Source organism: Aquarana catesbeiana, linkage group LG11, assembly GCF_042186555.1.
Source record: "Aquarana catesbeiana isolate 2022-GZ linkage group LG11, ASM4218655v1, whole genome shotgun sequence".
Lineage (NCBI taxonomy): Eukaryota > Metazoa > Chordata > Amphibia > Anura > Ranidae > Aquarana > Aquarana catesbeiana.
In genome coordinates, this window is record NC_133334.1 from 211,751,109 (window position 1) to 211,767,254 (window position 16,146).

General features: G+C 42.9%; 1 protein-coding gene across 8 annotated transcripts in view; it reads left to right on the top strand.

Annotated features, from left to right (window-relative positions):
• The window catches only part of MUS81 (MUS81 structure-specific endonuclease subunit), a 293,609-nt gene that overhangs the window by 174,273 nt on the left and 103,190 nt on the right, over positions 1 to 16,146 (top strand). For 7 of the 8 annotated variants that reach the window (XM_073605255.1, XM_073605253.1, XM_073605252.1 and 4 more), the window contains 2 exons: positions 9,594 to 9,758; positions 12,684 to 12,836. In XM_073605255.1, coding sequence (XP_073461356.1) covers positions 9,594 to 9,758; positions 12,684 to 12,836 — 318 coding nt within the window. The remainder of the gene's footprint in view (positions 1 to 9,593; positions 9,759 to 12,683; positions 12,837 to 16,146) is intronic. The other variant, XM_073605259.1, reaches the window with a different exon arrangement.

Genomic DNA, 16,146 nt, shown 5'->3' on the forward strand with positions numbered 1-16,146 from the left:
TGATGGACACGAGGCACTTGGCAGCAGAAGCGGAGTGTGCGGGAACGTCAAATACCCTTTTAAAGGAGGCCACAAACTTAGGGTAACTCAAGACAACAGGTTTTTGCGTCTCCCATAGAGGGTTAGCCCAGGCTAAGGCTCTCTCAGAAAGCAAAGATATCACAAACCCTACTTTGCTTCTGTCCGTGGGAAACGACTGGGGCAGCATCTCAAAGTATATCTCAACTTGATTGAGAAACCTCTGCATTGAACTGGATAGCCCCCAAATCGCTGGGGAAACGGGACGGAACCAGACATACCTCTAATAGAGGTAATACCCAAGGCGGGTGCTTGCACAGAGACTGGCGCAGCAGCAGGGACAGCCTGCAACTCAGGTTGTACTGGAGCAGCCACAGTGGGGGATTCCAGGTGAGCCGTGCGACTCAGGAGCGCTTGTAACGCTATGGCAAACTGATCCATGCGGTGATCTTGCTCATCCAATCTGGAAAAAATATTACCAACAAGTGGATTGACTGTATCTTCTGAATTCATGACCTTCGCCTACTGTCAGAAAGCATGAACCAGACCGAGACAGAAGTACAGTAAAATCACACTTGGTTATTAATAAAAATAAAAAGGTAAAAAGAGTAAGCGTAGTCAAAGCATAGCCAGAGTCCAGTAACTGGATTGGGTAGTCAGCCAGGCCAGAAGTCAAGGATCCAAGTAGAGGAACAGCAAGCAGGATAAGGAGCCAGAAGGGATGTCAGCAAACCCAGTCTTTAAACAGGAACGCAGGAGATGGTTTCTTGTGATGTGACCAAGGCGAAGGCAGAGATCAAGTGAGCTGGACGGCAGGACTGACAAGCAGAATCAACAACAGCTGGGTAACTGTGGATAGAGATGGGAGCTGGCAATTAGCCGTCAGCTGAGCGGCCAGCTCAGAGAAGGGAGGGCTGAGCCCGGCCCTGACAGAACCAAAGGCAATACTTTTTCTAGGCTCTGGTGTGTGAAACATATGGATATGGTTTTCAATCGTGATCCCTGCTTCACTATGTGAACTCTTGGTTTTCTTATATATTTGTTTCTATTATATTGCACAATTTATTTTATATATATTTTTTGTTTTGATATTTTATATATTATTTATATTTTTTATGTTGGCACATGGCACTTTAAAGGTAGTAGGTTGAAATATTTTCTTGATATAAGGTATCAGAGGTAATAATATATATCGTATTTATCGGCGTATAACACGCACCCCAAGTTTAGGAGGGAATTTTAAGGAAAAAAACTTTTAGGAGGGAAGTTTAAGGAAAATCAGTGTCCATCTACAGCCTTGTTAGTGTAGTGTCAGTGTAGCCTTGTCAGTGTCCAGCTGTAGCCTTGTCAGTGTCCAGCTGTAGCCTTGTCAGTGTTCAGCTGTAGCCTTGTCAGTGTTCAGCTGTAGCCTTGTCCATCATTGCAGCCTTGTCAGTGTCCGTGTAGCCTTGTCAGTGTAGCCTTGTCAGTGTTCAGCTGTAGCCTTGTCAGTGTAGCCTTGTCAGTGTTCAGCTGTAGCCTTGTCCATCATTGCAGCCTTGCCCCTGTGTCATTTACTTGTCAGTACACTGAACTCCCATTTAAAAATGGCGCTGCCGTGCTCGGCGGCTTTTGGCCGCTCATGCGGGACTGCGAGAGCTGCCGCGAGCGGCCGAAAGCCGCCGAGAGGCTCACAATCGGCGGGGGATCAGCATATAACATGCACCCACGATTTTCCCCTGATTTTAGGGGGAAAAAAGTGTGTGTTATACGCCGATAAATACGGTGTATATATATATATGTGTGTGTGTGTGTGTGTGTGTGTGTGTGTGTGTGTATATGTATGTATATATAATATATTATACACACTTTTGATCAGCGCAGTCACGGTAATTTTGGATATTTTTTGGATATTTTTCCTATACATGTTATAGGACATTTTTTGCCTGCAGCAGACCTGTTTTGTAACCTTATTTTGTTGACATACACGTATGGTGATTTTTGCGCCGGTAACACTAATTCCCACATGCCTCTTTGTTTAGTCTAGTAGCAGGGACCCATTAGATATTCTGCATAAAAGGAAGCTATGGGATTGGGCGTGTCTCAGCGGCAGAGTGTTTTTTCTTATCGTACATCACATAACACAGAGTGTCTTCAGAATCCTTACAACAGGGTTATGTTGCCACCTTCAGGTGGCAAGAAAAAGGCAGGAAGTCCTGTTCTAGGCATAACCCCTCCCAGTTAGGAAAGCCTTCAGTTTTTCTGCCAGTGTCTGAAGGTGATGAACACAGCTTTGCAAATCTCTGCATGATCTTAGCTATCTTTTCAGCAATTCCACCTGGAATCTGAAGACTTGCTTTTTCGTATCCTAGAGCTTTATTAGATGTGGAGGCAGTGTGTAATGTTGCCAGGAATCCCTTCCGTTGTATTATGATGGCGGGGAGATTTTTCATCTGTCAGAAAATACTCATCAGCACCGCTGGCTAGGGATGCATCGATACTTGTCGGGTGCTTTACTGAAAGCTATACAGGGAGATTGGTGCTTTTAACTGCCCCCACCACCACACCGATCACCCCACCACACCGATCACCTGTGAGGCTGCCCAGCCCCCCTGCTGAGCTTGAGGATGCCTAGTCCGATACAACAGGTATCGCAACAGGTATCGCAAGTGAGGAAGGTGATCTGCTGGTGGCTGGTGGCTTTGACGATATATATTTATTTTTAACAATTAAGATCAAGTTGTTCAGCAATCAAATATTCACTTGCGGGACCGTTTCTTGTTTTTGTTCCTTTTTGTTTTGCTATGGACTTTTTTGTTCTTTATGCACTTTTCATGTGTTAATGGCTTTTTATTGATTGTTTTTGGTCAGATTCACTTTGTTATTTCATGACTTAACGCTGCACTTTTTATATATTCATGCTTACCTGCATGTTTACATTTTTCCTCCTCACAAAAGGTTTCTGCGGTTTGCAGTGGAGGATCGCCATTTTCAATTTGTGGTCCTGTGGTTCAGCCTGTCTACAGCTTCCAGAGTGTTGAGCAAGGTCCTGCCTCTGATTCTGGGACTCTTGCGGTCTCCAGGAAAACCTGGACGACTTAATTCTGAGGGACTAACTAATATCTAAAGATGTAAATATATAGTGTAAACTGTAGATAAACACTATGGGGCTAATTTACTAAAGCTGGAGAGTGCAAAATCAGGCTCACTTCTGCAAAGAAACCAATCAGCCCAATCAGCTTCCAGGTTTTATTTCCAAAGTTTAATTGAACAAGTTGAGGTTAGAAGCTGATTGGCTACCATGCACAGTTCCACCAGATTCTGAGTGCACCAGTTTTAGTAAATCTCCCCCTATGTCTCAGCATGGGATTGGGAGATACAAAAAGAGGGTAGTGGAAAAGAACCCAACCTGGCTAGGGATCAAGTAGGAGTCTAGTTGTGAAGTGGTGAGGACTGGAGGCCAGCCAGAGTAATCATCAGTCACAGGAGCTGAGGCGGTAAACCCAGAGCACAAAGATGTCAACCCAAACAGGGAACGGATATTCCGAGGAGTGTCATATCCCATGAATGAGGGTGAGATAAATTACATCACCACAACCTATGTAAATAAATATGATAGTGAATGAACAAATCACAATGTAATATGCTTAATAGATATGTGGGGTGAACCACAGCAAGGTAGGATGAAGTAAAGAAGATAGGACCTGAGGTGTAAATAAAAGTTATTAAATAGTGAGGGAGTCACAATAGTAGCCCAGAAAGGGACAACCACAATAGAAGTCCAAAGTGTGAAAAGCCAGGAAGAAAAAGAACATACTATTACCTTAATGCCTAAATCAGTGTCCTAGACTCAATGGTGCATAGTGTCCACACAACTGTCAGAACGCAATGAACCACCAATGTCACCAATGTCACGCAGGCACCCAATGAGACGGGAGATGCCATCACCCGAGCGGACCAGTCTGCCAAGCGCATGAGGCCAGAACTCCCCATAAGAGACGCCGATGGAAAATCTCAGCGCCGACACATTGACGCCAGCAAAGCCAGCGTCATGCGCAGGGCAATGGGGGCGTGGTGTCAATGCACAGCGGAACACGGCTCAAATCCCTGTGTCCCAAAAGGGGGGGGGGGGAAATGGGAAGGCGTCCGGTGTGCCTCACAGCTCCGAAGCTGTGAAGCAAACCAGCCGAAATCAACCGTCCACAGTATTCACAGACCTCCATTGCAAGACCACAACACAACCAGGGTGGGGCTAAATAGTAATACCATACTACACTCTTATAAACCTCTCTTAAAGCGACACATAGGAGAGAAAAATTGGTATAGAAAGTATACATCTGCACTATTGCTGTATAGTAAGAATAAACTAGTAAAAGTCTTTATATACCGCATACTTCCATCCCTATTAATTTGATAAAGGATAAAAACATGTGGGACTTTAAATAAGGCTATAACAAATTACTTCTGAGGAAGCAATCAGCTTCTCTGCTGGAGACCAATGTTTCTGACACAGTATGCACTCTGGAGAGGTTCAGATGGGTGCTGCATTTTTGGAAATCTGCCTTAATTCTGGCCCAAAGGTTGTAATATCTGAGCCTGGCCCTGGATACTGTCCAGGCACAAGTAATCCTCCCTCTGTAGGAAAGTCTTGCTCTACTGTTTCAGGTGGGCTTGCTTAAGTCTATGACAAATCCTTCAATTCACTTCTGTATGAAAGACCAGGCCTTCTTCAAAGTGTTTTTTATTCTAGGCCTCCAACGTGGAGTATTTTGATAGCTTGGGACAAGAGGACACAATTGTTGAAATTCCCAATGTCTTTACATCCTAGCACAATTCTGTCTCTGGACTGGTGGATAGCCATGTGGATGCTGGTAATGGAGAAATCCTTTCTCCCCCACTCCTGAAAGTTTCTGATGACAGATGCCAGCCTGAGAAGTTGATGGGGGAGGTCACTACCCATCAACATCCTGGAGCAGCTGAAAGGTCATCTGTAAGGGTCCAGTCAGACAATGCCACAGAGACACCAGAACCCAAGAAGAAGTGGATCACATCCTATCTTGGGTGGAACTACTGGATATGCGGGGATCTGTGTGGACTCGATATAGCAAGTTTTTCCATATAAATTGTGGCAGAGCATTGCCCTGCCAGGGTGTAGAAGGAGGTTGCGACCCAGAATTCTCAACCGGAGGGGTTGAGGGGCTCCAGGGAGCTTGTGACATAAAGAGGAAACTGATTTTTCAGTATCCTCAGTGTTTTCTTAAGTTCGTTTTGGGACCTGGAGATTTCTAAGTGATCCGGGTGGGATGAAATCCCCAATCCTGGATCCAGGTATTCAGAACGGCCAGCGTACTTATTGGTCAGGTGTGTGCTGGGCTTTTAGTAAGAACCTGACCATGGTTCTGAGCTCCACACCAACAGACAGGAGGTCTGGCTCAGGAGTCAGGAGGGCTCAACAAGAGCAGGGCAGCCATCAGAAATTGTGGGGCCCCTTACACAGCTTTAGGCCTGGGCCCCCCCGGGCCTGACTACCAACAGTCCCCAGGGCCCACCCACTGGCCGTCCCACTGAATCATCACATCACCTGTAGGCTCTCAGCCCCCCTCACTCCTGTACGCTCTCAGCCCTCCTCACACGTATATGCTCTCAGCCCCTCCAACACCTGTACACTCTCAGCCCCCTCACACCTGTACACTCTGTCCCCCTCACACCTGTAAGCTATCAGCCCCCCTCACACCTGTGCACTCTCAGCCCTCCTCACACCTGTACACTCTGTCCCCCTCACACCTGTAAGCTCTCAGCCCCCCTCACACCTGTGCACTCTCAGCCCTCCTCACACCTGTGCACTCTCAGCCCCCGACACCTGTACGCTCTCAGCCCCCCCTCACACCTGTACGCTCTCTGGGCTAACTTTACTGTTGTCTTATTTTTTTATTTAAAAAAAGTGTATTTTTTCCCAAAAAATTGCCCTTGTAAGACCGCTGCGCAAATACGGTGTGACATAAAGTATTGTAATGACCGCCATTTTATTCTCTAGGATGTCTGAAAAAAATATATATAATGTTCTTCAGCGGGCGTTCGGCTTTCAGATAAAAGTGGTCTTTGCGGCGGGAGAGGGCCCCCCCACTAGGCTATTGGATCCTTCTCGGTCTGTGGTATGGAGCTGACTGAGGGGAAGATGGCCCCCGCTCGGCTCCGTACCATTGCAGGGCGGAAGCGACGTCAAAACATCACTTCCGCCTATAGCTGTTAAAGGGCAATTCTATTTTATTTTTTTTCAAACGACCTTTTTTTATTTTTTGTTTTTATTGCATTTTTGTGTAAATATGAGATCTGAGGTCTTTTTGACCCCAGATCTCATATTTAAGAGGTCCTGTCATGCTTTTTTCTATTATAAGGGATGTTTATATTCCTTGTAATAGAAATAAAAGTGACACTTTTTTTATTTTAAAGAACAGTGTAAAAATAAATAAGAACATTTTTTTTTTTAACGCGCCCCGTCCCGCCAAAGAAGTGAACGCATACGTAAGCAGTGCCCGCATATCAAAACGTGTTTAAACCATACATGTGAGGTATCACCACGATCGTTAGAGTGAGAGCAATAATTCTAGCCTAGACCTCCTCTGTAACTCAAAAGATGCAACCTGCAGAATTTTTTAAATGTCGCCTATGGAGATTTTTAAGGGCAAATGTTTGTCGCCATTTCACGAGTGGGCGCAATATTGAAGCGTGACATGTTGGGTATCAATTTACTCGGTGTAACATTATCTTTCACAATATAAAAAATTGGGCTAACTTTACTGTCTTTTTAAATCAAAATTTTTTATTTTTGTTCCAAAAAAAGTGTGCTTGTAGGACTGCTGTGCAAATACGGTGTGACAAAGTATTGCAACGACCGCCATTTTATTCTCTAGGGTGTTAGAAAAAATATATATAATGTTTTGGTTCTAAGTAATTTTCTAGCAAAAAAAAACAAAACACAGATTTTAACTTGTAAACACCAAATCTCAAAACGAGGCTCTGTCCTGAAGTGGTTTTAACCGATTCCCGGTTGGCTCACGCAGATATACTGCGGCAGAATGGCCCCCCTAGGCAAAATCCTGTACGGGTAGAATGGTTCCCTTTTCCTGCCACCAGAGGGCGCGCGCGCCTGCTGCATGGCAGGGGAACCCGATGCACATGGCTGGCGGGCACAATCACCGCCGGCCACGCGCAATCACACGCACGAGCGCCAGCACAGGGATTTGTGTGTGTAAACATAAATCCCTGTGCTGTCAGAGGAGTGGAGCCATATCGTTTGTTCCTATTAAGTAGGAAAAAAGATATGTCTCCTCTCCTAGTCAATCCTATCCCCATACAGTTAGAACACACTGAGGGAACACACAATTAACCCCTAGATCCCCCCTAGTGTTAACCCCTTCCTTGCCAGTGACATTTACACAGTAATCAATGCATTTTATAGCACTGATCGCTGTATAAATGCCAATGGTCCCAAAAAAGTGTCAAAAGTCTCCGATCTGTCCGTCGCAATGTTGCAGTATCGCTAAAAATCGCAGATCACCGCCATTACTATTAAAAAAAAAAAAAAAAAAACAGAAATAATAAAAATGCCATAAATCTTTCCTATAGTTTGCAGACGCTATATCATTTGCGCAAACCAATCAATATACACTTATTGCCTTTTTTATTCATTTACCTAAAATATGTAGAATAATATATATTGGCCTAAACTGATGATGAAGAAATGTTGTTTTTCAAAAAAAAATTGGGGATATTTATTATAGCAAAAAATAAAAATATTGTTTTTTTTTTTTTTCAAAATTGTCGCTCTTTTTTTGTTTATAGTGCAAAAAATAAAAACCACAGAGGTGATAAAATACCACAAAAGAAAGCTCTATTTGTGGGGAAAAAAGGACACAAATTTCGCTTGGGTACAGCGTCAAACGACCATGCAATTGTCAGTTAAAGCGACGCAGTGCCAAATTGTAAAAAGTGCTCTGGTCAGGAAGGGGGGAAATTCTTCGGCAGAAGTGGTTAAAGTGGATGTAAACGATGTAAAGGCTTGCACCTTGTACAGTATAGGATTTCATGTCATCTGTGCCCAGTCTTGCCACGAAGAGTTAAAGTGATTGTAAGCCTTCGTTTTTTTTCAATTTTAAATAACAAACATGTCATACTTACCTCCACTGTGCAGCTTGTTTTGCACAGCTTGGCTTCGATCGTCCTATTCTGGGGTCCCTTGGCTGCTCTCGCGGCTCCTCCTCGCATCGGCTAACCCCCTAGGAGAAGCGCTCTCCCGAGGGGTTACCTTGCAGGCATGCTCCTGAGTCCAGCATTCGACGTCCATAAATACGAATGCCGGACTCGCCCCCGCGTCATTGGATTTGATTGACAGCATTGAGAGCCAATGGCTGCGCTGCTATCAATCTATCCAATCGAGAGGCGGGACCCCGTGCAGAGAGGGACAGTGCGTCTCCACTGAGGGAAATATGGGGCTCAGGTAAGTAAAACGGGGGGGGGGGCAGAGGGGTCAGTGACTGCCAGAAGTTTTTTCACCTTAATGCATAGGATGAGACTGAGACTGAGAGAGACATTCAGTGTACTTCAGATACCCTCCTCCTTTCCTCTCCAGCTCTCCCAGGATTGGCTGCTCCACACCTCAGCATGATTGGGCATGCTGAAGTCATGTGGTGACTTTTCTGGGTTTTGACTGGATGTTAGTGATCATAGCAAAAGTTCAGTGTAAGAAATACACAGGAGAAAATGCATGTTGACAAGGGCAGTGTAGAGGTGGATGGGGAGTCTACTGACATCACCGAGCTTCGGACAACAGACCCACCTACAGAATCTGCCGTATTTCGGGTCTCATAACGACAGAGGGGTGACATATGACAGGTTAAGATACACATTCAGGAGGCATGTATATCCTTATAGATAACCACTATGGCAGTTAAAATACACATTCAGGAGGCATGTATATCCTTATAGATAACCACTATGGCAGTAGTTTAAGAAAGGATGAGAGTGGGTTTACATCCACTAGTTAATCTAATGCAGAAGGTTGTTTTTCTGGCTTCCATTACTATGGCTTGTAGAGCTTTGGAACTGGCTCTTTGCTGTAAAGAACAGTTATGGTGTTCCACTGTGACAAGATGGTTATTTAGCCTAAGCCATCTCTCTTACCCAAGGTGTTTTTTTCTTTCCATATAAACCAGGACATTGTGTTGCCTTTATCAAATGCTGCCTTTGTGCCCATCAAATGCGCCCTGAATGGACGGGCCGCCCCTGGTTGTCATCCAGGCTGAACTTCAAACATGTCCTCCTGTCTTCTTCTCCATTACATAGGGAGTTAAAGGATTAAAAGTTTACAAAAGTCTGATGACCTTGTTTGTGATTTAAGTTCAGCTCTCAGGAAGTGATAAGGACACTGCAGTTCTAGTAAGATCAAACTTACTGAAAATGTTCTTAGAGCTGTTTAGTTGCATTATTTTAAGTTCTGTTTTTGGGGTTAGATATCACTTAAAGCTATAGTCATGTTAACCTTTTTTGTTAGGTGTGTATAATATGAATTCATACTGAAAATTTCCTCTTCTACACAGATATTCTTTGACTGACAAAGGGCTTGAACTGGCACAGAGGTTGGAGGGAGCTGATCCACTACTTGAAGGCAAGAATAGTGTGGTTGGGCACAGTGATTCTCATTCTTCTGATGAAGTACCTGATGATGTTAATAATGTGGGAATCCAAGCAAATGCAGCCGTTGTGTACGTAAACTACTATATCTCTTTAGTGTTCATATGCTCTTTTTTTTTTTTGCTACCATAAGACAAATAAAAGGTAAATCTACCACTAATCGCTGTGTTATTGCAATAATTGCAGAGAAAATTCCAACCACTTGTAGATATGTTCGTCTCAGTAGTTTTTGCAGCCATTCCCACAATCAACTTTCTTTACAGCTATTACTGGGTGGCTGTAGGCTAAATAAGATAAACATGCTTAAATGCAAAGTAAAGGAATTTTTTTTATTTCTTGATTCATACTTACCTAGGTGCTGCATCTGTCCCCCAGTGCCTCTACACTGAGAACCAGAGGTGGTTCTGTCCAGCTCAGTAGATTGCTTTAAACAAGGCCTGGATTCTTTCCTAAATGTACATAATATAACTGGGTACTAACATTTATAGGTAAAGTTGATCCAGGGAAAATCCAAATTGCTTCGCAGGGGTTCAGGAAGGAATTTTTTCCTCTGCTGTAGCATATTGGGATCATGCTTTGCTGGGTTTTTTGCCTTCCTCTGGATCAACTGTGAAGGATTGTGTATAACGGATTGTATGATTTTTCTTTTTTTTTTTTTTGGTTGAACTAGATGGACTAGTGTTTATTTTAACCCAACTATGTAACTATGTAACTGAGAGATCAAACTATGTAACCGATCACTTGGTTTTCAGAGCTCCGTGAGCAGAGTGCTACAGACTGTCAGTCACAGCTCTCTGCTCTGCCCCCTCTGCGCTCACTGGAGAGCTGGGCTGTGGAGGGGGCGGAGCGGCTGCTCAGGCTCCCAGCGGCTCGCTGAGAGGCTGAGCAGGGTGTCAGTCCAGGCACCTGACGGATCCAGACTTTGTCGCGATGACGCGGTACCTGGACTGATATCGGTCTGAAGTCTGGCTGAAGTCCGTTTTCTGCTGAAAACAGGTCACAGGAGTGCAAAAAGAATTGCACTTCTGTGATCCATAGTTAAAGTACAGCAGCCAAACGAGCTTTGGCTATACTTCTCCTTTAATGCTGGCCATAAATGATAAAAATGTCTTTACTGCCACCAGGAAAGGAAAGAAAATTGCTCCATTTCTCTATCAACACAATCAGTGTTGATGGGAGAATGCCTCCCACTGCACTATTGTATTCTGCCACTGAGGAAGCGGGAAGCATTCCCGGCCGGCAGAATACAATGGTTTTACGCTGGCAGTAACCGTATTTAGAAAAATCAGACATAATGGTTGTACCCAAGTTGATCAATCAACTTGGAAACAATCAGCCTGCCCATACATGAATTGAAATTTGTCCGGTTCAGAAGGGATCCATGTATGGCCAGCCTAATAGGGTAGGTGGGTGGCTGTTGGTTGGGGCAGGGGAGGGGGGGGGGTTCAGCCTACCTTTTAAAGAAAGGACAGTAATATATAATGGAAAGCTAAACTGTGAGGCTTCTTTTTGTTCCTAAAGGGATATAAGAAGCTAACATATTCTATACAACCCAAGACTCCACCTAATATTGAATTATTTGCTTTGGGGGAACTTTCATATTTAATGTTTCTACCTTTCAACACTTAAGGCCTGATTCACACGTATGCAGGTTGCAGTTTGCATATTACAGGTGCATTTTGTGTTTTTCAATACATGCTTTTGATCCATTGAAGTCTATGGAACCAAAAACCAGAAAAAAAGTATAGATGTGAACTACATACATAGGAAACCATGTTAAATGGACTGTAGTGTGTTTCTGCAAATCTGAGCAATTGTTTGTTTTATTTGAGGAATGTTGCTGTAAACATAGCATCCCTCACTATAGATTGCCATTGGCCAAATCCAAAAAAGCATGACGCATGCAAATATATTGCCACACTTTAAAAATGCACTGCATATGATAATGCACTCCAAAAATGCACAAAGAAATGCATGAAGAAGCAGAGGCACAGGTGTGAACCTAGCATTGTTGCTGGACTGCGCTGTACCACTTTAATTTTCTTCTATAACTTGGTGCATTTATTAAATAGCTTTGTAAAGTGCCTGATTTACCTCCTTTTTGAAGAAAACTTGTGTTCACTTTAACTGATTTTTATCTTCTGCAATAAAGCAAACCCGTATAATTCTCTCCCTGCCCCTAACCTGTGATTGGACAGTGAAGAAGCAGTATCAGACAGAGTCCCTAGCTGATTCTACTCACTACTGCTGTTGGCACATGTGCATTCAGAACATCTGATTTGCCCCTGATGCTGCCCCTCCATCTCCCAGTCTGAGTTTAACTGTGCAGGGGATTGTCAAAGGCTAACACCAAGTCTGTTTTGGGTACTTAAAGTGATTGTAAAGGCTAATCTTTTTTTTAATTAAAATAACAAACATGTTATACTTACCTGCTGCTCTGTGCAATAGTTTTGCACAGAGCAGCCTCACCCCACCAGCACTCCTGGCTCCTCTCCCCCCCCCCCCCCGCCATGTGCAAGCCATTTACCATGGGAACACTCATGGGTGCTTGCTCCTGAGCCCCGCTCTGTCTGTCAATAAGACACACAGAGTGGGGCTTGCCCCCTCCCCCTGCTTCCTCCTCACTGGCTGTGATTGATAACAGTAGGAGCCAGTGGCTACAGCTGCTGTGTCTGAGCCATTGAGGGAGAGGGCTTTCGTGCACATAGTTTGACCAAGACCGGGCTCCGTTATGTATTTAGGGGATCTGAAGGGAGCTGCATGCAGAAGGATTTTTACCTAACTATAGAATGCGAAAGGTGAAAAACCTTCTGCCTTTACAACCACTGTTGTTCTTTTTATGAATACATCTCTGCATAGATTATTTTTATATCCGCCTGGAGTTCAGCTTTAAGGATAAAATGCAATTAGCGACTGCCATTCTTGAAGTTTTGCTCCACTCTGTATTATTTCTGGTGTTTGGCGATGTGTTGCTGAGGGTCTTTTATATTTTGCAGCATTCCCCAGTACACAACGCTTTGTCAGCCTTCAGAAACACAGCAGCTCAGTGCAGATCCTGTACTCAACTCCTATCACCATGTGCCTGACTTTACACTGCTTCCAGGACACTTCAATGTAATTCTTTGTGTTGACTTCATTGAAACCACAGGGTAAGACAACAATTAAAGTCAGGATAATTTACCTTACAGTGTTCTACACTTGACAGTGGATTTATCATTTAGCTGTTCCCCCTAGTTTCAGGTTTTCAAATCTTTTTGTCTGCCTCTACTATCAATTGAGATATCCATTTGCAATGCAGTAATGTAGAGCAGTGTTCCTGGAACTACAATATGGAGATCTTACAGTGAACCTTTCCATTCCCCAATCATTAAAATATCGTGGTATATTCATAATTTCTTCTTCAGTTGTTTCATGCACAGTTCTCCTTCACCTAAAACATGGTTTAAGCAGATTAAACAGTACTGTTACTAGATTAAACAGTACTGTTGCTAATTAACAAATCTTAACTCTATATAAGATCATCAGCAAAGCTCTGAACCCTATTTATAGATGCACTCCTTGACATATGCAAAGAACAGTGATACATGACTGTCACAGGAAATCCTTGATTTGTGGACAGTGAACTGCAACTGACAGTCTGGCATTACCTTCTATATGCTGCATGTAAGGCAAGATGGTAGCACTCAATGGATGAATAATTGGTTCTGACAGATTAGAGCAGTGTTTTAGTTTACTGAATATGCATTGTTGATTATTTATTTTTAAGCTGAGTAGTTTGTTTAGTAGCCGTCTGCAACCATTGCCAGAGAAAAGGGGTACTTTAATCTATTTCCATAAGCCAGTTACAATCGGGAAAATAATTATTTGATCCCCTGCAGATTTTGAAAGTTTGTCCACTTACAAAGAAATGAAGAGTCAATAATGTTTTGTCATAGGTGTATTTTAAATGATCGAGACAGAATTTCAAACAAAAATCCAGAAAAAAACACATGATACAAATGTTATAAATTAAGCATTTCATTTACTACCAACCAACAATGATTCTGGCACCCACAGACTGGCTATAGTATGTGCTCATGTGGTACACAGGTTAGTCCTGTCAAGTCCAGTCCTGTATAAAAGACACCTGTACACAGAATCTTTCTTCCATTCAAACCTACCATCATGGGCAAGACCAAAGAGCTGTACTAAGAACTTCAGGAACAAGATTGTAGACTTGCACAAGGCTGGAATGGGCTACAAGACTATCAACAAGAAGCTTGGTGAGAAGGGGACAACTGCTGGAGCGATTTTTCGCAAATAAAAGAAATACAAAATAACCATCAATCGCCCTCGGTCTGGTGCTCCATGCAAGATTTTGCCTTATGGGATAAGGATGATCATGAGAAAAGTGAGGGATCAGCCTGGAACTACATGGGAAGAGCTTTTGAATGATCTCAAGGCAGTTGGGACCATAGTCACCAAACAAACCATTGGTAACCCAATACGCCGCCATGGAATAAAATCCTGCAGCACCTGCAAGGTCCCCCTCCTGAAGAAGGCACACATACAGGCCTGTCTGAAGTTTGCCAATGAACATCTTAATGATTCAGAGAAGGATTGGGAAAAAGTGCTGTGGTCAGGTGAGACCAAAAGCTAGGTCTTTGGCATTAACTCGACTTACCGTGTTCGGAGGAAGAAAAATGCTGACTATGACCGTAAGAACACCATCCGAGGTTTAGGCACATTTTCATTTACTTTCCCGAGAGTGGTCTCTCCGCTCCTCTGTCTGTCGAGAGAGGAGATATGTCCAGTGGGACCAAAAGTCTGTGACATAGGAGAGTTCCCTTATGTTTAATAGTGCTGAGGTAGCTCTCAGTTTCTCTATAATAACTGTTACCTATGTTGCGAGTGATGGTATTCCTATATTCTGTATACCTATTTTGTTACTGTTTTATTTGTTTTTCTTATTTCTTTTAGATCCTTTATTCTTGATTTGTTCTTTTATAATGCTGACTTAAATAAAGATTATTAAAAAAAAATACAAAATTTAAAGTTAATTGCACAGGTGGAAACATTATGCTTTGGGGCTGTTTCTCTGCTAAAGGTACAGGCCGACTTTGCCGCATTGAAGGGCCAATGGACGGAGCCATGTATTGTAAAATCTTGGATAAGAACCTTCTTCCCTTAGCCAGAACACCAATGATGGGTCTTCCAGCAAGACAATGACCCAAAACATATCACCAAGGCAACAAAGGAGTGGCTCAAGAAGAAGCACGTTAAGGTCTTGGAATGGCCTAGCCAGTCTCCAGACCTTAATCCTGTAGAAAATATATGGAGGGAGCTGAAAGTTTGAGTTGCCAAGCAAAAGCCAAGCAACCTTAAGGATTTAGAGAAGATCTATAAAGAAGAGTGGACCAAAATCCCTCCTGAGATGTGTACAAACCTGGTAACAAACTAAAAGAGATGTCTTACCTCTGTGCTTGCCAACAAGGGTTTCTCCACCAAGTACTAAGTCATGTTTGGCTTGGGGATCAAATACTTATTTTACTCACTGAACTGCAACTCAGTTTATAACATTTGTATTGTGTTATTTTTCTGGATTTTTGGTTGATATTCTGTCTCTATCATTAAAAATACACCTATAATAACAATTATAGACCCTTCATTTCTTTGTAAGTGGGCAAACTTCCAAAATCTGCATGGTTTTAAATAATTTCCCCACTGTAGCTAGAACCAGGTTATTAGAGCAGCTCAATAAAAATGATAAGATGATTCCACTCATCTTTATCTAGACCTAATTAATCATTGGTACATTTTTACAGTAACAATTTAAACCCACAATTGCATATTTGTATGTAGGACAACAGAAAATAGATGGCAAAAAAAAACAGTTATTAAACTTATGAGTAAATAATAGGATATTTTGCAGTTTGTTATTAACATGTCTGCCTGTCCATTTCTTTTCAGTCATTGTTTTGAACGTTTTAATTGGCTCCTGTCTAAATTGGCCCTAGTATGTGTATGGGGTATGTTTGTGATTTAGGGACCTTAGGATGTAAACTTCTTGAGAGCAGAAACTGATACACATGTATAATACGTGTAATCTCGCTGCATGCTAAATACTTCACTATTACTAGCTAATAGTTGTGCTGCAACTTGGAACCGGATTGGGAGAACGAAATCTGCAGAAAAGGGTGCAAGATCGCTTCACAACGTAGCAAAGCTTTATTAGATTAGGCACACATAAAAGCAAACAGTTGGAATTGCACTCACAGTCATGTTAGGGGCAACCAGCATATCAGAGCAGAGTGTGTCCTGGGTGTAACACAAAGTCTAGAGCCTATGTCACTATCACTGGATGTTGGAGCTTTGCCACTGCATGGAGGGGGAAAAGAGGACCCGCTGCAAGAGTAGAAGACTACTGTTTCTGCTACTTCCTGCTCAATTCAAATTGCAAAGAATTCTGAGAATGAGTTT